Source organism: Leuciscus leuciscus, assembly GCF_965113295.1.
Source record: "Leuciscus leuciscus genome assembly, chromosome: 14".
NCBI classification, from domain to species: Eukaryota; Metazoa; Chordata; class Actinopteri; order Cypriniformes; family Leuciscidae; genus Leuciscus; species Leuciscus leuciscus.
The window spans coordinates 21,207,547-21,233,154 of record NC_138738.1 but is presented as its reverse complement, the minus strand read 5'-3'; the positions used below and the strand labels follow the sequence as shown (position 1 = coordinate 21,233,154).

The 25,608-nt window shown below is 37.2% G+C and overlaps 1 protein-coding gene across 3 annotated transcripts in view; it reads left to right on the top strand.

Annotated features, from left to right (window-relative positions):
• pik3r5 (phosphoinositide-3-kinase, regulatory subunit 5) overlaps window positions 1-25,341 on the top strand; it is a 31,317-nt gene extending 5,976 nt beyond the window's left edge. Inside the window, exons 1-18 of one of the 3 annotated variants that reach the window (XM_082136769.1) lie at window positions 2,406-5,851; window positions 5,948-6,058; window positions 8,127-8,239; window positions 9,704-9,772; window positions 10,973-11,111; window positions 11,443-11,512; window positions 12,884-13,058; window positions 13,496-13,664; window positions 14,538-14,606; window positions 14,815-15,683; window positions 17,285-17,410; window positions 17,712-17,843; window positions 18,257-18,350; window positions 19,900-19,976; window positions 20,095-20,188; window positions 20,699-20,781; window positions 21,300-21,415; window positions 23,557-25,341. In XM_082136769.1, coding sequence (XP_081992895.1) covers window positions 5,959-6,058; window positions 8,127-8,239; window positions 9,704-9,772; window positions 10,973-11,111; window positions 11,443-11,512; window positions 12,884-13,058; window positions 13,496-13,664; window positions 14,538-14,606; window positions 14,815-15,683; window positions 17,285-17,410; window positions 17,712-17,843; window positions 18,257-18,350; window positions 19,900-19,976; window positions 20,095-20,188; window positions 20,699-20,781; window positions 21,300-21,415; window positions 23,557-23,704 — 2,643 coding nt within the window. In that variant the 5' untranslated portion in view covers window positions 2,406-5,851; window positions 5,948-5,958 and the 3' untranslated portion in view covers window positions 23,705-25,341. Of the gene's footprint in view, window positions 1-2,405; window positions 5,852-5,947; window positions 6,059-8,126; window positions 8,240-9,703; window positions 9,773-10,972; window positions 11,112-11,442; window positions 11,513-12,883; window positions 13,059-13,495; window positions 13,665-14,537; window positions 14,607-14,814; window positions 15,684-17,284; window positions 17,411-17,711; window positions 17,844-18,256; window positions 18,351-19,899; window positions 19,977-20,094; window positions 20,189-20,698; window positions 20,782-21,299; window positions 21,416-23,556 lie in introns of those variants that run through there. The other 2 variants (XM_082136768.1, XM_082136770.1) reach the window with 2 other exon arrangements.
• The last annotated feature ends 267 nt before the right edge of the window (window positions 25,342-25,608 follow it).

The window sequence follows — 25,608 nt, the reverse complement described above, 5'->3', positions numbered from 1 at the left end:
GATTTGTGTACTTACATTATCCCAAATGTTTATAAGAATGTTTAAATACAGAGAAATAAGCAGTTTTAACCAGTTTTGTCTGTGCGTCGCCTATCAATGACATCATAACTGAGTTTCCCATGATTTCCGGTTTTGTTTTGTAGAACCCATGAAAACACCAAAGACACTTTAATATATTATGCGTTTTATTAGACAGATGAGCAACTGTTTGGATACAGTACCTTCATCAACAGAAAACTAATCATTGTTATATAGCTAAACTCAGTTAGTCTTTTTGTTTAAATCTTGTTTTCTTGATTTACCGCGAGTGCCATTTTTACCACCCAATATCAATCTAGCTCTCTGCACTGTGCAAAAAGTGTCTCATTTAGTCGCCGCCGAGCGAACGCACAGTAGCATTATAACAACTTTCAACACTCAAATGTATCTAATATGATAAAACAGCGCTGTGTTACCCCACATATACGCAGGACTGAAAGAAGCGGACTGCTCTAGTCTACTGCTCTACTGCTCTCAAGCCATGTGTCGTGCTTGTCTCTCATTAGCAATCGCTCCAACAGCCTCGTTCTGCTCCAACGACTTGAGGCTCGAGACTTGCTGAACACTTCCTTCAGGTCAAGGTACTCGCTGGGCACGTTAGACATGTTCGCCTGTTCATCCTGCAACACAGAACAAGACAGAAGAACACGCAAACACCAAACAAGATGCATGACAATTCTCGCTCCAAGACATGACAGTGTTCTGACGCCAGTTTATGTGAGGGTTGTGGAGTGTGAGCCAGGGGTGACCTAAGACAACGGGAGCAAAAGCAGAGCCAATTAACAAAAAATGAATCTCCTCCATGTGGTTACCTGATGTGATGAGACTCACCGGTCCGGTAGTGTGTGATGGATGACAAAGGTTGTCCACCCTTGTGCATTAACGGAGATGGAATAAGTGAGTAGAACCACCGGAATCTTGAGTCTGTGGGCCAGGTCTAGGTCCATGAAATTACCTTCCGCCCCAGAGTCCACTAAGGCATCACAAAGATGATGCGTAGTAGACCATTGCAGTCTGACCGGGAGGAGAGTGGCCACCCATCAGTAACCTCTTACCTACTGACGGGCCTTGACTTTTACGAGACACTTCACTGCAATGTGTCCACTAGCTGTGTCCACAGCTCCACTAGAGACACAGTCCCTGTGTCCTGCTTCGCTCTTTCTCCTCCCGGGAAAGACAAGCTCTACCCACCTGCATGGGTTCAGGATCGAATGAGGGACCGACCATATCGCAGGAAGTGGTGAAGGGGAGATCCTCCATTGCTGGAACCAGGCCTCTCTGGACACGATGATCTCGACGCTGCAGCCGCACGTCCTCTCGGATGGCCAGATCAATCAAGTCATCTAATGCTGTGGGTAACTCCAGGGCGTAGATCTCGTTCTGGATACGGTCAGCCAACCAATGCAGAAACATGTCCCACTGCGCCTCGACATTCCACTTATACTCCGCAGCCAGTGTGCGGAACTCGATGGAATAATCAGTAACAGTCCTGTTACCCTGACGTAGATCTGCCAACACTCTGGCCGCTTCTCTGCCTGAGACGGCACGATCATACACCTTCTTGAGTTTATCGCTGAAGGTCTGAAATGATGAAAGACACTGATGTCCTTGTTCCCACACTGCTGTTCCCCAAAGTGCCGCTCATTCCGACAACAGTGTTATGACGAAAGCCACTTTTGACTCCTCAGTGGGGAATGATGTATGCTGTAGAGCAAAAAACAGTGAACATTTTGTCAAAAATGCACGGCATAATTGAGGCTCACCAGAATAGGCAGCTGGCGGTGGCAGTCGAGGTTCCATGATGCGAGCGGAGCGGTCTGTGGGTGGAACAGCGGGTGGTGGGTTGGGCGCAGGGAACAGTGGGCACCTGGGCAGGCTCGGTCCTTAGATGTTGTAGCTGGCTGGTCAAGTCCGAAACCTGCGCTACCAAGGCCTGAACTGCACGACCCGTTGCCATGATCTGATCCTCTTGACGTTCCAAACGAGCATTGTTATTAATCAGAATGTCTCTTAGTTCAGCAGCATTCGCTGGATCCATAATGGTCAGATCGTTCTGTCACAGGAGAGATATGCAAGATCCAGTTGCGAATGAAAAGCCAGTTTATTAAGTAAACAGAGAAAAGAACAAGGCAGGATGGACTGATGCAGAGGTGCAAGTCGGAGTTCAGGTCTTGGCAGCGAGGAGACTGCAATGGGCTGAAGTCCGATGAAGTCCGATTGTTTTAATTACAGCAGAAATAACAATATCGTAGCCTATATAGTGGGGAATATTGTGGTAGTGGGGATCTTTGTGTCAAAAAGGCTGAGAACCACTGAAATAGATGAAAAACATGTTGAAGACATATTAAGAAAAAAAATAAATACTATGGATATGGAGGTCAATGGCTAGCGTCAACTGTCTGTTACCAGCATTCTTCAAAATGTATTCCTTTGTGTTCAGCAGAAGAAATAACTATTCATTTTGGGTGAACTATCCCTTTAAAGTTTTGTCAGTAAAAAATGCAATGGAGCCCGTCCTCTCAAATTCTAGTCTTGTGTTTGACTCCATCTTAGTCGAGTCTAAGTCAAGGCTGAGTATGTGTAACAGAATGTGTAACAAGATCAAAGACGTTTTAACAGGGTGGGTTTAACTTATAAATTAGACATTAGATATTATTTGATACAGGAATTCATATCATACATGACCTGCACTATGTCTCTGTGTACAAATATAAATGATTTACCACAATGAGTAATCAATTGAATCAATGAAAAATCCACATTTCACATCTGGGTTGTAATTTAATTTGCACCTGGCATCTGTTAATAAAGGTGCAACTTTCTGTAAAATTAGTAAATGAAATATCAATCAAATGTAAACAAAGCTTTTTGTTCACCGTTATAATGGAAATGGCAATCAAAAGTTCAGTGATTAATTAGTTCCTTCCAGGCAATCTTTTAAGGCATGTCAGCGCCCTATTATAGAGCTCCATAAGGTCATTAAGGCCATATCAAGCTGTTTCCACTATTGCTTGCAGGCCTATTGTAGTGCTTGACAACAAGTGACTTGTAACAATAACAGATTGCCTTAAATAACCTTTAATCAGAGACCAGTTACTATAACTGCTTTAGGTTTCGTTTTTCATCTGGTAACTTGCTATATGATTGGTAGTTTGAGTTCTCTTAAGTTGCTTAATGACTGACAAACCAACATGTGGGTTTTAAACTCTTGATTTCTCTTGAGCTAACACCAGCAAATTCCCCCCAGCAGTGACCACAAAAAATATTATGATAATGATAGGCTATATATATATGGATTTCTGTTGCAGAATGATTGCATTTTGCTGCCATGGATAAACTCAACATCTACATCCTGTATTTTATTAGATCAGAAAAAGCCCCTGACATCAGATAGGAAATCAGCTTAATCTATTTTCAACACTGTTCTGCTTTTCTTAAATGGACATACAGTCCTATATGTGATGGTTCAGCCTATATAGGCTATATATATATATATATAATAGGCTAGGCCTATTAAATGTTTTTAATATATATTTAATTTTTTACATTTTCGAAAAGCTTCATCATCTCGTAAAACATTTTATCCATCATTCAAACTCTCAGTTTAACCGCAAAATAAAACAAACATTGCGATTATGTGAGGCATTATCTAAAATAATCTCACTATTTCATAATGTTATTTATTTTAGACGTATAGGTTCCCTTGTAAAATAGTTTGTATCACAACAAACCTTTGCACACAGCCCTTAGGCTATATTGTGCGGTGAGCTTCTCGGTTTATGCAAATCGACTTTATGACGCATGACGCTCAATGGGCCACACGACACGCTTAGCGTGTTAATGCAAGATGCAACGTGAATGATGTTTGGTGAGTGATGAGTCTTATGGATGCGTTAGACAAGTGTTTACAAGCAGCTAAGTGAAGCAAAAAGCTTGACTCTAGTTTATCATCTAAAAATATTGGTGGTTTGAGCTTTGAGTTTAATGACTCAGAATTAATATCTCTTTGAATGTTTGTCTATGGTTTGGGGGATTTTTTGTGTTTTGACATTGGGGAAGTTTATTCTGAACTGAAGTAAAAATACAGCAGATGTCTAATATGAGCCAGAGCCACACTTATATTACATTCAAGTTGATATTCTAATATAATGACCAAACAATCTTAATTTGTATAAAAACGATCCACAGAAACGTATGCATTGGAACTCGAGTCCGTTCACACACGAGTTTTTTTTTTTTTTTTTTTTTTTTTTTTTTTTGCGTTTATAAACAGGAGAATAAGAATTAGAATTTAAAAATTAAAGTTTATTTAAGTTTAACTTGAGAGCTCGTTTTTACGCGAAGGCAAAAGTTCAACACGTGAGTGTAGCTATTGTTTGTTTACATAGAAAGACTGGGAAAGCAGCGCATTTGAATGGATAAAGGGATAATTCTATCATCATTTACTCACCCTCAGGTTGTTCCAAACCTGTATAAATGTATTTGTTCTGTTGCACACAAAGAAAGATATTTATAAGAATGTGCAGGTCTGGGGCACAATTGACTTCCATAGTAGTGTTGTTCCTTCTTCTATGGGAGTCAATGTTGCCCCAAAGCGGCCTGGTTACAAACTTTCTTCAACATATCTTCCTTGTGTTCAGCAGAACAAAGACATTAGGTTAAGAAATTAAATATACAGGTTTGAAACAACTTGAGGGTGAGAAAATGATGCCAGAATTTTCATTTTGGGGGAACTATCTCTTTAATATTTGTAAGGCTTCTATCTATATCTCTGTCACAGCTGCACTTTAAAAACTGCCAATGTCAGCCAAAGTTGAAACATTTAGCTGAACATGTCAAGTTATTGCGAATTTAAACTTTCATTGGCCACTGACTCACTGGGAGAAAAAAAAAAATTACCATATGCGGTTCTTTGCATTTAGGGAAATTAGTCTGGTGGAAGATAAATATATTTGTCATGTTTTAATGCCATTACTTTACTCTTTTACTTTACCTCTATTGGGGAATTTTTTCTCTCATAAAAGGATTATTTTGATTTCAAAACTTGCATATGTAGCCTATATATCTGTGCTTAATCTGCATTTCAATCGACAAAATTCGTTTTTTTTTTCCTATTATTTTTTAACACAGCATTTTTTATTATCCTGTGGCCGGTTGCATAAACTTTTAAGGCTTGTCTTACAAGTTAGTCATCTAATTTTTTTCTTCAAGACTGGTCTTTTTTTTTTAAGGCCATTACACAAAAAGGTAAATTGTTTCATTAGAATCTGAAAAGTAAGAGCCCTAATTAATTTACTAGTTGGTCAGCCTAGTTCTTAACACAGTCTTGTTTATGCAACTGGTCCCTGTGTTCCCAGGCAACATACTAGTGTTGTTTATTGCTAGATGGCAGGTGCCATAACTCTAACAGTAAATGTCAGGAACTTTAAATGTTATCAGGAAGAAAAACAAACAGTAGGCAATCCCCGTAATAATCCCTAAACACGATAGTTCTCTTGAAATTCTCTGACACCGGGTAGAACATTTTCCTAAACCTCGATATCATTTACAGACATGCAAAGGATGCTGTGTGTTTACTTCCCTGAAAAAGACACATGCGTGTGTTTGTCTATGGAGATATCATTATCTGGAATGACAGATATTTTATTACACATGCTGCTACTTCTTTCAGGTTAGGCAAGCTGTGTTATTGGATGTACAGTTAGAGCCAGACTGAAACCTCAAGCATAAAAGCGTAACATTTTTCTTTGACTGATCTGATTGAAATTCTTCCATGGACATACAGTATAAGGAAGCTGTTCAGCTGTATTATGTAATATTTTCTTGGTATTGTATTTACAGATCGGATATAGGAGGCAATGTTTTGCAGCTTCCTTTATATGACTTTAGTTATTATGTTTCTTTATAGTAACAGTCAAGATGCAGCACACCTCGTGCACAGAGGACCGGATCCAGCACGCTCTGGAGAGATGCCTGGATGGACTCCGGCCATCAGAAAGCCTGACACAATCCTGGAACGGTAAGGCTTACCCTCTGCTGCTGATGATGATGGGTCGCTGTTGTTTGACATCACTGTTTTTCATGTCTTTCTTTTTTTTACTTCTGTCATTTTTTCTCATTGGGTTTCAATTGAGCTTATTTCACTGATAAGGATATAGGCATTATTTGGCATTTGGGTTGGCCTGCTGGCTAATTGTAAATTGGCTTTTCAGTGTTAATTCATGCAAATAATTCAGTGACACAACAATCTTCTCTTTTTTTTTGTCTTCACCTAATAATTTATTCCAAAATACATAGATTTAGTACATGCATATTGTGACAAATACGCCTCTTCTATGATGGGCATGTTTTAAATTTTTTAATGAAATTTTTTTTTGATATTTTTGGGGGGGAGCATAGAGTACAAAAAAATAAATAGACAATTAGATATACTCATACGATTACCCTAATATATATATATATATATATATATATATATATATATATATATATATATATATATATATATATATATATATATATATATATATATATATATATAACCATGTCATTGCTTATTCATATTTTTTCCATCAAATCGGTGGTGCAACCAAGTAATGTAATGCAGACAACATTCAGAAACAAAACTAAACAGGAAATAATATTATAGAGAGAGACCCCTGCAGATCATCATGACTTTGTGTCAAGAAGTCTTTTAAAATATCACATAAATAACATGTATGATAACATATTTTCCTTGCTTTATCATAAAAGGGTCCATCTTTATCTTTTATGATGAAGCAAGGAAAATATGGTACGTCCCGCACCTGCACCTGATTGTAGCATTTAATTGTGTGAACAAAACAAAACGCTACTTTTCCACTATAAAAGCAGTTTTTAACTAAATGGCCTCAAAGATAGCATAATACACAGCTGTGATATAATAACATATTGGGAGAGTTGAATTAGGCCTGATTTGTTTTATATTTCTCTGTTTTGCAAAGGTCATGAATATAATCTTCATTAGTTGTGTATTTGCCTTGTTGGTGTTTTTATATACCAGGAAACTGGTTTTTGAATTAAGACAAAAAAAGATAACACCCATCACATTTACTGATAAACATTGTTATAATGTTGTTTGTGTAAAATGTTCTGCGTAGTTTGACACTGTTGATAGATTCAGAAAAAATATGTTATTCTCAGAGTCTGTTCTAAAGGAAATTTATTATTTTACACCTTCAGCAGTTTTTAACTAAATGGTCTCAAAGATGACATGATACATAGCTGTGATATACTATCATATTGGGAGAGTTGAATTAGGCCCGATTTGTTTTTATTTCTCTGTTTTGCAAAGGGCATGAATAGAATCTTTATCAGTTTTGTATTCACCTTGGTTGGTGATTTTATGAACCAGGAAACTCGTTTTTGTGTTAAGACAAGAAAAGATCACACCCGTCACATTTACTGATAAACGTTGTTATAATGTTTTTTGTGTCAAAAATTCTGCATAGTGTGACAATGTTGATAGATTCAGAAAAAAAAGATGTTATTCTCAGAGTCTGTTGTAAAGGAAATGTATTATTTGACACCTTCAGTTGAGCAGGAAGCTGAGATGCATTCTGTCCTTCGAATAAAGTAGAATTGGTATCAGTCTCTGCAGATCTGTAGGAAAGCTTTGAGTACTCAGCTTTGCATTGTTCATGTTCTAAATATATGAGGTTCTGAGGATACACCCAGTTCTATCACTAAACCAGTATGATCTGTTTACGCTGCTGCTCTCAATTTGCTCACCGCAGTGAGTATGTTCTCAGAATTCTAACCAAAACTGCACATCACTGTTTAGAGCAGGGAACCCGTTGACCCTAAACAGCGGAGATTTCAGGGCAATACTCAGTATCGTGTAATTAACCAGTCCTTTCCTGTCTTATGTGTGTGTTCTTTATGTGTGCTTGACTCATTTGGTGGGGTCCGGGTTGTGTAGTGCCTGTGGTTATATGAAGGACTTGTTTACTAATATCATCTTCATCTGAAGTTTAAGTCACACATTTGTGCCTGTTTCACAGTTAGGGTTCTTATATGTGCATATCTATGTTTGTGTGTTTGTGCAGCTGGTTGGTGTATGAACCGCTGGAGTCTAGAAGAGCTGTTAAAGAGAGACCCAGAGAACTTTCTCATTCTGCTGCAGCAAATTCTCAGAAAAGCCAGAGAGGTGAGTACGCATGTAAGCACACAGTTTACTGAACAGAATACTACACCCGCATAGAAGTGATAGTTTCTGTCACGTTTGTGTACTGTCTATCCATACCCTCTGTGTTGAGATCTCTATGCCCCCTTGTGGGCTCTGCAGGATGTGACAGATAAGATCTGATCTATGCAAAGAAATTGGTGTTGTTTATAATTCAATTAAAGGTACACTATGTAACTTTTTTTTTTTTATGTACAAAATTAACAACATTTAAATAAGGAATCAGTACATTATCAGTCCTTATTCCAAAATTTATTTTTTGTTTTAGCCTGATTCACTATGGTAAGCCTATTATAAGTGTTTCTTTTTTTAGACCTGACGGGACGGGACGGGACCAAAAATGAAAATTAGCCAATGATTTACTCACCCTCAAGTCATCCTTGTATGTTATTACATTCTTCTTTCAGACGAATACAATTGGAGTTATATAAAAAAATGTCCTGGCTCCTCAAAGCTGTATAATGGCAGTGAATGGCCATTTCTGTTTTGAAGTCCATAAAAGTGCATCCATCCATCATAAAAGTGCTCCACACGGCTCTGGGGGTTAGTGAAGGCCTTCTGAAGCGAAGCGATGAGTTTGTGTAAGAAAAATATCCATATTTAAAACTTTCTAAAGTAAAATAACTAGCTTCCGGCCAAACGAACATACGGATTCGACTTAACTGTAAAGCGCGAGTAATGCGACTTACTGCTGATATTTACTCTACGCCATGAAGCACTACTCTACTTCCGACGTCATAAGTTTCATAAGTTGCGCTTTAGGCGTAAGCAGACTGCAAATGTTTGTTTGGCCGGAAGCTAGAATTTTACTTTGTAACGTGTTAAATATGAATATTTTTCTTACACAAACTCATCGCTTTGATTCAGAAGGCCTTTATTAACCCCCCGGAGCCGTGTTGAGAACTTTTATGATGGATAGATGCACTTTTATGGACTTCAAAACAGAAACGGCCTTTTTAATATAACTCCGATTGTATTCATCTGAAAGAAGAATGTCATTTACACCTAGGATGATTTGAGGGTGAGTAAATCATGGGCTAAATTTCATTTTTGTGTGAAATATCCCTTTAAATGTTGTGAAAGCGAGGAGATGGTGTTTTTATTACTCAACAGGTGAGTTAGGTATTTTATTGAACAGATAAATCGCCAAATGCAGAGTTCATTGTAAAGCATTATCTATTGTGAAGGGTCATATTCACCCGCACAGTCATGCAGAGCCGAAGCACGACCAAAACAATGTTCTTCCACAAAATGCATGCAGTTTTGTTTTTTAAACAAAGAGGGGCAAAAGTTACATAGTGTACCTTTTTAAGTTTAGCTAAATGTATTTATTTAAAAATATTTTAGATAGATCCTATAGATGTGATCAAGAATACAACGTTTGTCTGTAGGTGGTATGTAAAAGGTGGTGATGCTGTATATCTTTCTCTGTTGTTTTAGATTCAACTGGACTGTCATTACGAGCTTGCGGCCCCCTTGGCTCTCATGTTTGAGTCCACACTCCTGCAGGTAAAGTGTCCTGGACACTGAGTTGATCATTCTTGAACAAATTTACCAAAGCCTTGTAATCAGAAACTAGGAATTACTTCTGTTTTGTAGAATTTGTTTGTGTGTTCTTTGTAATTTCCTCGCTGGGTTTCAGTTTAGCTAATGTCCCTCACAGGGACATAGACAGGATTTGCTTTCTGGGTGGGGCTATTAACATATTGTAAATTGACTTCTCCGTTTTAATTCACACAAATAATTAATACACATACAACTCAGTGATGCAACACTCATCTTTTGTCTGCATCTAATATAAAAAAAAATGAAAATAAAAATACATATAAAAGCAATTCATACATACAGTGACTTAAAAACACAATCTTCTATGATGTGGATGCTCTTAATGTTTTTTATTTTTTATGTTTAAATTTTTTGGGGTGGGATGGGTGATACAGCTATCCTAATATTCTAATGATAGAAAAAACTTGAACCTTATTGTCTTCTCATCTTGGTTGTTTCAAACCTGTATGAATTTATTTCACACAAAATATGATATTTTGAAGAATGAATTAAGACAGTTGATGTACCCCACTGACTTCCATAGTAGGAAAAAATATACTTTGGAAGTCAATGGGGCCCATCAACTGTTTGGTTACCAACATTCTTCCAAATATCTTCTTTTGTATTCAGCAGAAGAAAGAAATTCATACAGGTTTGAAACAACTTGGGGTTGAGTAAATTATGACAGAATTTAAATTTTTTAAGTGAACTATTCCTATTTGGCATAATCTTTTATTATTATATTTTAGCTTCACTGCTTATTAATACTAGAATTGTTCAGTCAAAGTCAACTAAGAATTATCTAATTAAAAATAAATTGTGATATTAAATTGTGTGAAGCTTAATTTTTGTCATTTATGAAAACCTTGAAATAAACCAAGTTTATGGAGTTGAAAAAATATAAAATAAACCTTAATGAAGAAATATTTACTATTCAGTTTTTCATCACTAAACATTTTTCAGCTTTTTATTCAAAAAGATCTGCTAATAATGTGATTTGTAGAACAATATTCAGTATTAAATCAGAAAAATTAAAAGAAGCAGCTTTTTCAATCAGACTATTAGCCTCCACTTTGTTACAAAAATTCCTCTCAGTTTGGGCTTATCTCATTTACCCAGAAGCTGATGTTAATGAAATCACATGTGTCTTTTTTCTCTTTGCAGGTGCCTTTTTGTCCATCTAATGGAGAGATTCTGACAGAAGCTTGTGAAGTGTTTCATGGTTTCCTAGCGTGGCCTGAACCCTACTGCAGTGTGTGTCGTAGCCTGCTCTCCACCTTACATCAAGAGCTTAGAGCTCCAGGTAGCACATTGACATCAATACACTCAAGATAAACCATCAGGCAACTGACTGCCTACCAGCTAGTTAACCTTGTCCCAATCTGCTATTAATTCATCATTTTAATCAAGAAAAAAGTGATGTAACATATTGCCCCTCAGTGGTTTCAAGAAGCATTGCAGTTATTTTCAAAATAAGTCCTACACTTGTTTTTCCGTTTTAAGAGCACTAGTAGTACCTTAAAGATTACTTAACGCACACTCTAACGTCAGTACATTCACTATGAAGTTGATTTGTTACATAATGTTCAAATCTGATGAAATAATGTGTTCTTGTGTGTGTTTGCTTGAATCAGGAATTTCGTACCACAGACTGGTAAGAGAGGAACAAGGCCTTGCCGTCTCCAGTCAGCGTTCTAAGATCATGTGAGTGTGTTTCCACAGAAGCAGGAGGAAATCCTGTTGTGTCAGTTATTGCTCAGCCCTTTGTGGTTGCAGTCTTCACCTCTCTCTTCCTGTGTCAGTTCTTGGATATCCAGAATTTAATTGTCATATTATACAGTACGTCTGTTTTAACATGACATTATGACATTGGCCACAATATCGCAAAAATTGCCCTGCTAACAGTAAGATTTGTTATGAGTATCTTAACAAATCTTAACAAATAACTTTTCTGTGTGAAATTTAATCTTTGCGTTCACTGACAAAAACGTGCACCATGTTTTTTTGGACAGGGCAGCATGGTAATACCATGTTTTTTTACTTATTTGAAGTACCGTTTAAATACTATGGTATATAAATATGGTAATTATTCCGTACCATGGTATAATTCAATGGTTCTCAACTGGTAGGTCATGTGTCGCATGTCTGTTTCGAAAACAATACTAATGCAAGTAATAAAATACGAAATAACATAAGATGAGAAGAAACTTGATGTTGAAATCAAAAATTTGTGCATCCAGTCAATTTTATTTGTCATTTGGCTATCATTTATTTGTCATATGGAAAATATAAATACAATATTTAGCCTGGTATTTGACACTAATACACTACCATTCAAAAGATTGAGGGTTTTTCTTTTAAAGAAATTAATACTTTATTTCAGCAAGGATGCATTGCATTGTTACAGCACAACAGTTCTCAACATTGATAAAATAAGAAATGTTTCTTGAGCACCAAATCAGCATATTAGAATAATTTCTGAAGGATCATGTGACACTGAAGACTGGAGTAATGATGCTAAAAATATCCGCTTTGCCATCACAGGAATAAATTAAATTTGAATTATATTATTTAATTTAATAATCTTACATAAAGTGAATTTCACCTTTTGTAAGCATGTCACTTTGTAAAAAAAAAAAAAGAGTACAGCCTGTGGACTTAACACTTAATACGCACGCACATGGCGTCACCGTTTTCACAAATTCGAGTTTTTGTATTTTACACGGAGACTATACCCCCGTTTTCAAAAGTGTGCATTTTCAGGCCCCCAAAACGGCGTTGTCGTGTAAATGGATGGTCAAAATGCATAAAGAGTTTTCAGTTTTTAGCTGAAAACAGTGTTGTGTAAACGGCCCCCAAAAAAAAAACACATTCAACCCAAACTTTTGTACGGTAGTGTAGCTAGGGCAAGTGTCTAGCTGAGTTTAGCTCAAACGCTAACCAAACACAACGTACAAATTAATTAAGGTGTTCAGAATTACTTAAATTAAGCTTATCTGTGGCCACGACTGCTGTGTTTGCTCAGTGTTTCTGCTTCACTACAGTGATGTTTTCTGATGTTTTTTTCTGTTGCAGTACGGTGTTGTTGATGAACCCTGCTGAGGTGCCTGCTGAGTTCCTGTCTGTGGCGGAGCAGCTCAGTGGAGCGGAGGTCTCACAGAGAGAGAGTAGCGTTACACTCATTAAACACAGCTTCCAGGCAGTGCTGGGAACTAAATACCCACTACAGTCCATCAGCGGTACTCTGCAGGTACACCTCACATGACAAGATGTTTGCTGTTTTTATGGGCTCCAAAAGTCTTGAGTTGATACAGAGTGAATGCGTGCATCAGATTATGATTGAGTGTGTGTAAAGTTTGGGCGTATCACTCTGTGGGAGTCAGGACATGTGTGATCTGCTGGGGTTGGTTGGTTGGTTGATATAGATGTGTGACCAAATGACTCATATGTGGGTTGGTGGGTGGCTAATGGAGAATAAATAGACGGGTTGAGTGGGAGTAATGGAGGGGAAAATCTTGTTATAATAGTTTTACTTGCAAAAGGTGAAATTCACTTTATGTGAGATTACTTGGAAGTTAGAATCAGGGGCGACTTCATTTGAAACACTGCTAAACATTCATCAAATTCTGACTTTGAATGACTTGCAACAACATAAGAGGATACATGACTAAGTTGATTTCTTTTCAGTGCCTTGGTGACGATGAGTTGGCACAGGTCCTGTCCTCCGTGAGTGACCTTCTAGAGTCTGCAGCGGCCATGACAGATATAGCTAAAGCTCGAGAACATGTGGAGAGTGGCCTGGAGGCACTGCGTGAAAAACTTGACATACCAGCCTTCAATGGCACGATGTCAGATGGTACAATCTCACTTCCTACTTCTAGCCCACCTCACAAATTCCATTTTTCTTTCTTAATCAGTGGTTCTCAACCAGGGGACGGGGCCCACTAGGGGGGCTTAGCAAACTTCCATGGGGCCAATAAGTCTAAAAATTATTTAAATTTTGTTATATTAACATAATCTTAATTTAAATGCTTTCAAGTATATGAATGAAGAAAAATATACTGTATAATACTCACATAGATTATGCTGCATCATAGACTATCTGGCCAAAGTATGTGGACACCCTCTATTTAAAGCATGTGGCTATTTCAGCCAACATCTCAACAAACATTTTAGTAGAATAGCCCCTTTTTTGTTCAGAATGACAATGTGCCTGTTAATAGAGCGAGGTTCATATTGAAACGATTTACGGAGTATTATGGGGAAGAACATGACTGGCTTGCGCAAAGACCAATCCCACTGACCACCTGTGAGATGAATTGGAACCTCAGCTGCAAACCACGCATAATCACCTTATATTCTGTTGACTGAATAGGATCAAATCCTTGTAGTCATGTTTCCCAGAAGAATGGAAACTGTTATAGCAAACTCCCTATTAAAGCCAATGGCTTTGAAAATATGTGGGCATCCACATACTTTTGGCCATTTGAATTTGTGGTCTACATCCTATAGGGTTTCATGGTTGTTGCTTGGTTACATACTACTCTATTTGTCTGGGCAGTAGTACATATTACCTGGCTCCAACTCTTAGAAACTTAACCAAGATGGATGGCCAACATGAAGCAATAAAGCTGATGGCATGATTTTTCGGCTTGGGAAACAGTGGTGTGTTGGGTTTGGAGTGGGATGGTGATTAATGAGAAAGACTTTGTTGTGTTTGTGTCACTAGGGGTTCTTCAGACGCTCAGCCTTCCAGCAGCCAAGTGCTACACCTTCCATTGGGACAAGGATAATTTTGGTAGGACTCAGAATTCAAGCCAGTCCCATTTTTTTCTGCTTATTCAAACATTTGTTTGGCTGTTTTTGAATTATAAACATTATAAGATTGATTTCCAGTCGCTTTGATTTAGTTTAAAATATCATTAAGGGGGTTCATGAGTTGGAAATTAATCCTCCAGCTAATAATGACCCTATGAGCCATGATTTTCCATCTTGTTTTTTGCTAGATGTTCTAAACGACCTTCTAGACATAGAGTCTGAATTGACCTTGTCTCAAACATCTGAGGGCATGGAGGAGGAGGATGATGTAGACAATGTCGACGTGGAAGATGATGAATATGATGTCTTGGAGGAGGGGTTTGTATCAAACGGTTGCGTTGACTATCGTGCCTCAACCTTCTCCACTGTCTCCTCCCTTTCCACTGCCTCCAAAGACTCAATGTTCTCCACGGTGTCGGTCGCTTCCTCCGAATACTCTCCCCTCTCCACGCTTTCATACTCATCTCAAGCTTCGGGTACAGACAGTGACTTCTGTGAGGACGCAGAGGAGGACAGTCTTAGTACAGCATATGTGTCCAAGACCAAAACCACCGCACGACTTTCCAAGTGCCTCTCACGACTCTTCAAACCTCGCAGCAGCAACTCTCTCTGTCGAGCCAAGAGCCTGGGCACCCCTGAGGCTAAAGAATTAGTGATCGTCCGCTCTAAGAGATCCAATTCTCTGCCACAGCAAGTGCGGCTGCGGAACTCTGATTTTGGGTTACCAGTGCCCCCTGCCCCCCTCTCGCAGCTGCAATACGTTTGCTACAGGAGAAGACCCATTCTGAGTAGCGATGATGAGGAAGGGCCAACAGGGGCCACTACGCTCAGAGTGGTGGTGTTTGGGGCAGATCATGTGGCAGGGAGGGTTGCCCGTGCCTATGGCAGTCTAAGGAAAAGAGAGAGAGACTGTCCGCACCTCACCAAAGCTTTCAGGATGAAATTTTTCTTTGTGCCTGTACGGAGGGATACAACTCCTGCCAACTCTTCGTTGAGGAACTCGGGTTCTTCTCTGCAGCTCTCAGCAAGTCCACTGAAATCAGCCATCTCTAGCATTGTGAGTGAAATTACAACACTGATGCTTTGGTTTTTTCATGTACACTAAGGTATGCGTATAGTGACGTCTAGGGCTGGGTATCGAGTTCGATACTTTTTTGGCACTGACCGAATTGCCTCGATATACACTATACTGCAGAGATGTCGAGTCAGCATTGCGGCGAGCTTTATGCGTGCGCTTGAGCGCGAGGCATATATTCCGGCATAAATGAGTCTTTGAGTCTGTAAAAAAAGTCAACAAACTGAAAAAATAAAACTAAAGATTTTTTTAGTACGCAATGTCTTACGTAATTTCATTTTGTTCAAACGGATTTCAGAAAATTGGTATTGAAAAAAGTATCGTTCAGGAACCGGTACTTTTTAATGATACCCAGCCCTAGTGAAGTGTGTAAAATAATTGTGTCATCAGCATAATATGCATTTTGCATTCATTACCTGGTCCACACAGTGTGTTGTTTCAAGTCCAAAAGAAATTAAAGAGACAGAAACAAACTACTGGAGACGCCACAACAATAAACTCCCACATTGATGAGCAATTGCAATTCTAATTTAAAAAAACAACAAAATGTTATCGTTCAAAAAATCCGGCGAGAAATAGTGCAGACATTGGACAACGATAAAACTAATATGCTACCACCTGTGTTCGCACACACTATCAAGTGGGTGTATATTAAGAAAGGCTATGCTTTCAGCTATGTCCAGAATTTTTTTCTTCAAAACTGAAGTATACTTTGGGCTTTAGGTTTTATTCATCAGGCTTAAGAAGTGACTGACTGCAAAAATCTCATCAATTTGGGCAGGTGCATACACACTGCAGCCAAATTTTACTTCTCTTCTCAAGTGCTAATTCCTATTCGGTACACAGAATTTTACTGGCATGACAACACATTCAACCAAAAATTAGGTAGTAACAGCTGAATTCGCTTAAAATCTGCAAAGTGTTTACAGAACCAGTTTTTACCGTAGCTCTCACCAGCCCTGCAGTAAATAGAACTACTAAATTCACTATGATGAAAAGTAGCAAACACCAAACTGCTTATACTGTTGCCATTCGTGTTTGCAGCCACATGGCATGGCTGTAATTATCACTGCGTCAATCATTACAGTTTCACATGTGGTTCCTGTATTCCAGACACACTGAATCACCAATTTAGAAGATTTTTACTTCCACATTTAAGTGTGGTTATCTCTCTCAGATCCTTTAGTGTGTATTGGCCACATTGCTTAATTGGATATCAAACCACATCTCTGATGGTGTTAATCTGGTCTAGATGGTATCCCAGCCTGGCTAAGATATTCTGGTCTCTCTTGATGGTTTTAGTGGGAATTTGGGATTTTTTTTGTGTTTTATTTTTTAGCAGGTCATGCTGGCACCATTTAAAGACAAACTTAGCCAGGTTTGAAGACAGCTAGACTTAAACTAACCTAAGGTTTCATCAGGCATATGTATGCTCCTGGTCTAAGCTAAGCTAATAAAGTCAAACACTACTTGTACACACTTTGATGTCAAAACAAAGATTATTTCTTTTTCATTCAATTGTTAGTCCAGACATTCACATGTAAGATTTTTATACAGAAACACTGGTATTAATTTATCAACAGGATCTCAGTGTGAATGGGACGGAGGACAGCACTAATGACATAGCTAATCTGCTGGGAATGCTGGATCCCTGGTATGAGCGGAACACTCTGAGCCTGCTGGACCTGCCCGTTAATGTGTTGTGCCAGGTGATACGCTCACGACTACACAAACTCATTCACATGAACAGAGAATGCATTCATTTCCAAATAATCAGTAAGAAGAACAAACATCAGTAAACCTTTCATTATATGGCAAGCAGTTTTCGGCTGCGTCAAACACGCACACAAAAAAAACCACATCCCATAAAGCCATTCATATGAGGAACTTGCGTGTGTGAAAGTGTGTTTTGTATTGTTTTGATTATCACCATACCGCCCCCCCCCCGCCCGCCCCAAATCAAATGACTGATGAACAATGTATTTACATCAAATGTTCTTGCCTTAACAGCAGACATCAAAGATTGACTCAGACTTGTCCGAGGGCGCTGCTGAGGGGCGTTTACCAATATTTGCTGACCTGGTGCTCCATTACTGCCGCCTTGCCGCCCGTCCTGCCCTCATTCAGCTCTATCAAGCAGAGGTGAATAAAAACATGCCATTTCCTCATTCTGTGGCAGTTCCAGTCAAAGACTTTAAAGTTGTACCATAAAAAGTTAATAAATATATAGACATTTAAGTTATAAATCTATTATATATTATAGCCTTTCAGTATAGCCATCAATATGTGGAGCATCTTTCTCAAATGGGTTCTGTTTTTGTTTTTTGTTTTGAATAAACTATACATTCATTCAAATTTGTTAGTTTCACTGCAGAAATTGTTTAAGACATGCTCGTATCATCTACATACATTTTTAGATGTTTCTTGGTGTTAACTACTGACTACAGTATTTCATTCATCTTTTCTGGACTATTTTGTAACTTGTCTTGCATCTTTTACAACCATAATGCAATCCAATAGTTTCACAATCGTTTTATTCCTATTATTGACTATAGTTGACACTAGCTGGAGGAGAGAGACGGACTGAAGTGTTTATTCATTCTCTGGAGCTGGGCCACACAGCTGGTACAAGAGCCATCAAGGCCATGGGTAAGTGTGAACAAACAACAAGATATACAGTCATTTCAGATCTTTGTTTCTATGAATGGCCAATTTCACATCATTTGATGTTTGCTTAGTATGCTATCCTTTCAGAAACTTCTTTTTTTCCATGGGAATATTAAAGCAATTACCAGGACAATTTTCCTTTCTAAGCAATTTATACACAAATGAGCCAAACCATTATGACCACCTTCCTAATATGCTATTGGTAGACTCTAAAAGACCCCCTGAAGGTGTCCTGTGGTATCTGGCACCAAGACGTTAGCAGGAGATACTTCGAGTCCTGTAGTTTGCGAGGAGGAGCCGCCGTAGATTGAACTTGTTGGTCTATCACATCCCTCAGATACTCAATTGGATTGAGATTTGGGGAATTTGGAGGCCATACCAACACTTTGAACACACTTTTAAGGGGTGTACCTGGTCTGCGACAATGTTTTGATAGGTGGCGTGTCAAATTTACATACACATGAATGTCTGACCCAGGGTTTCCCAGCAGAACATTGCCCAGAGCATCACACTTCCTACCTCTATCGGCTTGTCGTTGTCCCACAGTGCATCCTGGTTCCATCACTTCCCCAGGTAAACGGCGCAAACGTCCACCTTCTTCAATTGCTCCAAGGTCCAATTCTGCAGCTGATTGGTTGCGGCTACTCAGCCCTATACGCAGAAGAGTGTGATGCACTGTGTGTTGTGACGCATCCCTCCCAGTGCCATCTTCAAAATTTTGTGCGACTGGTGCTACAGTAGACCTTCTGTTGGCTCAGACCAGACGTGATAGCCTGCGTTGCCCTCGTGCATCGGTGAGCCTTGGGTGCCCAACACCCTGTTGTCTGTTTATGGTTTGTCAATCCTCGGACCACTGTTGGTAAATTCTCACCACTGTTGACCGGGAGCAACCACAAGCCTTGTCGTTTCAGAGATATTCTGATCCAGTCGCCTTCCCCCCCCTCGTCAAAGTCGCTCAGGTCTTTATTCCTGCCATTTTCTCCTGCATTCAACGGATTGATTATGAGAACTAATTTGTTTGCTTACCATCTAATCTACCCATTCCTTAATATGTGACCTTGCTAGGAGATGACCAATGATATTATTTGCATCACCTGTGACTGGTCATCATTTTTTTGGCATGTACGTGCTCACTGTTTACACAGTTTACTTCTGTTTCTTTGCTATCTTGCAACCCTGTACAATAAACCTTCCATAATTCTGCCTGCATATGGAGGTCAAAGCGGCGCATGACAGCGTATTGAATCGCTGCCATAAGTCATGCGAAAGGGCTTTTTAGTGCATGCTGTAATCTGCATAATTAACTGAAATATTTTTTTGGGTAGTAGCAGATCTTCGCTTCTCAAAAGATATTTTTGACCAACGGAAGCAGCTTTAAATTCAGACTAATCAAAAATGTTTATGCATCATGAAAAAAAAGGAAGAAGAACTTTTCGGATCCTGTTATAATAGCTGTATTGTGTTTTGCTGTAGTTAAGGTGACTAACTTGACTTCTTTTCTAAGGAATCAAATCTTTTCATTATTTTGCAGGTGCTGCCAGTAAGAGATTTGGCATTGATGGAGACCGAGAGGCTGTTCCTTTGTCACTGGAAGTGACTTACAACAGAGTAAGATGAACCATTCCAGTGTTTGATTTGATTAGTTTCAAATGACAATCCATTTTCATTTTAATGCAAGTAATCCCATTTTCATTTACACTCTCTCTTTTTTTGCCTTTACTTTCAGATACATGTCAGTGGTAGAAGTCAGAAGACGATGTCAGAAAAGTCCTGCACCTCCATAAACCTATTGAAAGCCTGCAGGAATCCTGAGGAACTAGGTAGAAAATAACATTGACCAGTATAGACAGAACTTTTTAAAACATATTTTAATTAGGAATGTTAATTGTTTAATTTTAAATTTATTGAAATGATGAATGAAATTAATTGATATGCTTAATATGAACTGTAAAATCACTGTTGCACCGTAAAAAAGGAGTGCATCACTCATCCCATTCAAAATCCCATTCATTTTCACCATTGGGCAATTCACTTTTAATGATAACTTTAAAGACAGACCTACTGTGAGCTACAAGGTTTTTAATCAATTGTATATGCTTTTGTTGAAGCCATCAATTATTTTAACTTATTTATTAAATAATCGTGTTTAACTGCAGAGTATACACATACAGTACTATACATATGTTTCCAATAGTTATGAATATAAATATTTGCTTGTACTGCACTCAAATGCAGCAAAAAATTTTTTTTTTTTTGCAGTTCTGATTGTTAGTGCATGTAAATCCAAATCAACCAAATCACAAGTGCTTCATTTATTTCTTTTTCTTTAGATTCTAAAATGGAGTGCCTTCATTTGACAATGACAGAAGTGCTGAAGAGACAAAACTCTAAATCAAAGAAAGGCTACAATCAGGTGAGCAGGAAGGAAGTATGGGAGAAAACTAAGCTGTGGTTTAAACAGCCTGAAACAAACTTAGTGCAAACACCTTCAGTTACTTTCTCGTGTGGTTTCTGCAGCAATGTGTAGCAGCCGACAAACAACTTTTTTTTTTTACCAAGAGCAAACATTTCGGTTTTTATTTACCTGTTTCTAAGCCTGTTGTTTTTACACCCTTGTGTCTTTGGTGTCAGTTGTACTTTCATTTTTACAGTGCTAGTGGTTACTCTTTGGTTCAGTTACACCACACACTGACTGTACTCAATCTTGTTTTGTTATCGATTGAATAAAAAAGATACTGTTTGTTACAAATGTTTGAAATAAATAAATGAATCATAGATTATACTGAGTATGAAAATACACATATATCCTTTTCAAAGCTCTTTTATTCTTGCATAGATTAAGTTAAAATGTTTATGAATGTTAAAGTTATTTGGGAGATTCAAGTTACAGTATTTTAATGTTTTATTCAGATAATGTTGTTTGTATTCCAGCAACTGACCACCACACAAGTAAAAGTGGATAAGGTTCAGGTTAGCGGAACTTGCAACACCACCTTTGCAGTTTGTCTGGACCAAGATGAGAAGAAAATTTTGCAGAGTGTGACCAGGTACAGTTTGTTTTTGTTGGCTTTAGATGCTAAAGTTTGGCTTAAAAAGAAAATATATTTATTTCCTTCCCAGCAGTGGTAGATAGACAAGTAAGACAAGTGTTTACATATTTATACTTTTACTGGAGTAATCTAATTTAATTACTGCGTCCAGTATGTATGTATATTAGTGCTGTCAAAATAATACGTTAACTCATGCGATTAATTTCAGTTTAACGCGTTAAAAATATAATAATAACAGAATCCTGTCATCCTTTGGCTTACTATATTATCACGCTCTTATTCATGCATTATGCTTTTAAACCATTCAAGCACAATAAGACACAAAGAGAACGCAGTGCTGTACTGATCCTGTGAATCTCCTGTGTAACACACACAACTCGTGCGCACAGATAGCCACTTCAGACATCGCTTGAACGGACAAAAACACTTAAAATAATGCAAAAATGCCAGTTTTGTCAAGTATCCTCGCAATCACAGTTAAATTAAGTCTTAAATTAACGTAAAAAGTTGTGGGGAAATGTGTGTCAGCTCCGCGTCATGTGCTGCAGGTCTTAAAGTTACAGCAGCCTAATAAACCTGCTGCAGTCTGTCATTAAGCATAATCAAAGAACAAAATAAAAAGACTGAATAACATTTGTAGCTTTAATAAGCATTCATCTATATTTAATTCTATAATTATAATATTTAATTTATAATTTATGCAGTGAAGACTGTGAAGTGTTTAATATCTTTATTCAATTTCTGTATATATCCTTGGTGTTAATGACCTACCTGAAAATCTTAAAGCACTGTTTACAAGGTTACATGGGTCAAAAACATTTTGCTTTTTGACAGGGCAAGCAAAAATCTGAACTTGTCTGACTGGGCCAATAGAAAAAATGTTGCCCTGATATATTGAAGGGTACAGGTAAATGTGACATTTATTATAATGGGCTTATGTATTGTTTTAAGGTCACTTAAATTAAAAGTTATTATATATTTTTGTAAAGCCTAATAAATGTTAAAATTGGTAGCTTTCAATTATACTGTAATGTTGAATGGCTATTATTAATGACTAAAATTAAGAAACAATCGATTTCATAGAGACATCAGTAGCAGTATTGGTATAAATGTAGAAAGTCTTTATTTTAAATAAGTTAATGACTTCTACATTAATTTGGAGATTAAATTTAAATTGATTACAATATAAAAATACAGTATATATAATAAACTTTAATATAATAAACTTTTTTCGCAATTAATTACAGAAAAATGTGCATTAAAAAGGTCTAACTTTTTTTACAAATTAAATCGAGTAATGTGATTAATTTGCGATTAATTAATCAGCACATCATGCAATTAATTAGTTATATATATATATATATATATATATATATATATATATATATATATATATAATTTTTTTTTTTTTTTTTTTTTTTTTTTTTTTTATCAGCAAAGATGCATTAAATTGATTAAAAATGACAGTTAAACCTGTACATTGTTTAAAAAATAAAAAATCTAATAAATGCTGTTCCTTTAAAAAGAATCAAATCAAAGATCCTGCAAAACAATGTATCATGGTTTACACACAAATATTAAGCAGCACAACCTTTTTCAACACCAAATCAAATCAGCATATTAGAATGATCATGAATTTCGGAAGGATCATGTGACATTGAAGACTGGAGTAATGGCTGTTGAATATTCAGCTTTGCCATCTTAAATTACATTTAAGAAAAGTTATTTTAAACGGTAATAATATTTCACAATATAAGTATTTCATCCTTAATTTTGTTTCAGCATTTTTTGCATTAAGCCAGCAAAACGAGAGGAAAAAAACAAACCATAAAATAAGGAACAAAATCATGAAATGTTCATGTTTTACTGTGAGATGGAAACAAGCATTTGTCACTGAAAGTGAGTCAGTGACCATCACTGTTTGTCACAAAGAAAAAACTGTTTCATAATTCCATTGCCATAGAGACACTAAAAATATTTGTTATAAAACTAGTTTTGTGGCCAACAACCGGTAAACTTTTTCAATGTACCAGCCATCGGCAATTACTTTTCGGACCCTGTATATTAGTATTTGAATGTAAACTCCATTGAGCTCTTCTAAAATGCCAAACAACCCAAAATGATTTCTTTCTTTGCAGGTGTGAGGTATCGGTTTGTTATAAGCCAGATAGTTCGACTGATTGGACGAAAGGAAGGGTGTTCACATCTCAGACCCAGTCTCTGCAGCCAACCTTCTGCTCTCTTCTTTGCCTCCCTATTGCCACTTTCAGTGGACCTCAGCCTTAGACCCCGAGATCAGGCTTTAAGTCAGACCTCCAGCCTAAGAAGCCTTAAGTCTGGTTAAAACATTCATACCAGTTTTCCACTTTCAGTTTCAAACAACAACTTTGCATATCGACTCTCAGGACAAAAGCAAAGATGCACTTTTGGGTAAAAGTTCCCTTTTATTACATTATATGTGCATCATGTCTATGTACATGTGGGGTTGTTTGCTTCAAACTTCTGAGATTAGAATAATCGGATCAGAAGTTGTTTTTTCTAAGGGTACATCCTACTGAATATAATTTGGTGGGCAAACTGAGACAATTTTTGTGGACTTAAGTCTAACATCTGAATTTGGTTATGAGCCAAAATCTGAGTCATCCTTAACCAAGGTTTGGTATGAATGGAAATATGGGATGTTATTACTGGATTTATTTGGAACAAGGTCTGTCCTGGTTCTTATTCAACTGGCATGGATTTCTAACTACCAGAATACTCTTGTTAATGTACATATTAACCAGCATCCAAATAAGCACTCTGGACAACTTAATAATTTGTTTGTATATATGATGTAATTATTTTATGTAGCTATAATTAAAATTCTCAGGAAATATATATATGTTCATTTACAGTCTTTCCTCTTTTTATTGTTTATTTAATCCCATTTCAGTCTGGCCAGAGAATTGAGACAGTCCAGCCTCAGATTATAGTCCTTAAAAAAATCCAATGTATTCAGTGATTGTTTTTGTATATATTTATATATCCTCTCTGTTGTTTTATTTTTGGTGTTATGACTTTAAAACCATTTGAAACCTGTCTGGTTTAAATGCCTCTTCTTGTAGTTTGGTCGGTTGGCCAATAGAGGTCCTTATAAAGCAGTTGTTGAGTTCTACCCATGTGGCCGCTGGAGGCTGAACGCTAGTGAATAAAAAACCAAGACAGTTCATTCAGTACACTGTAATACTGGCGCAGTTTGCTAGTGAAACAAACTGAAATCTATCTTTCTTTCTTTCTTTCTTTCTTTCTTTCTTTCTTTCTTTCTTTCTTTCTTTCTTTCTTTCTTTCTTTCTTTCTTTCTTTCTTTCTTTCTTTCTTTCTTTCTTTCTTTCTTTCTTTCTTTCTTTCTTTCTTTCTTTCAAAGCATGTGTGAATATTTATAATCTAAAATAATCAGTATAACTGTCAAAACAAATTTTTTTTCTCCTGATTATTTTACAAACACTTAACTTGTATATATTTTTGCAAGCTTATCAAGCAACGGTGTTCAATGTACATAGGCTATGTATGTTTTTATAAAAAAATAAAAATTTTGAGCAAATTGGGGGATTTTACTCGCTCTCAGGGCAGACTGTTTTTAAATAATATTTGTTTATTAAAATGTGTAGGTGCAGTCCATACTACATTTTATTTTGGTGTGACAACATGTTGGAAAGAGTGTTGTGGGTACAGATTAATGACCAGTGCTACTGAAATGTACACTGTTATGCAATTTTTTTATTATTTTTTATTATTATGTTTATTTTGTGATCCTAGCATTCCAGAGAACTAACACGGTACTTTTCATGTGTATATTCATGAGGTGCATTCATTGTTTTTATATTTGTACACTGTAACATGTCAAATAAAAGATATATATTAAATAAAGTCCCATTCAAATTAAACTACTACTCACAAGTCTGTCGATATGGTTACACAATGACTAACAATGATATTATTGGCAATTTTCAGAAGTCTGCCCTAGTCACATAGTAATAAACCAATGTTTTACGCATTACATGGAGGTGATTTTTAAGGCGACTGTCATCACAAATTACATAGACTTTAAATGCTTGCTTTTGGTTTTTCCACTGTGCCCTGCAGTTTTTAGAGGCATTCTTATGATCAAATGTCAGGTTAATAACTAAACAATGACACCTCTGTCTGCTAAA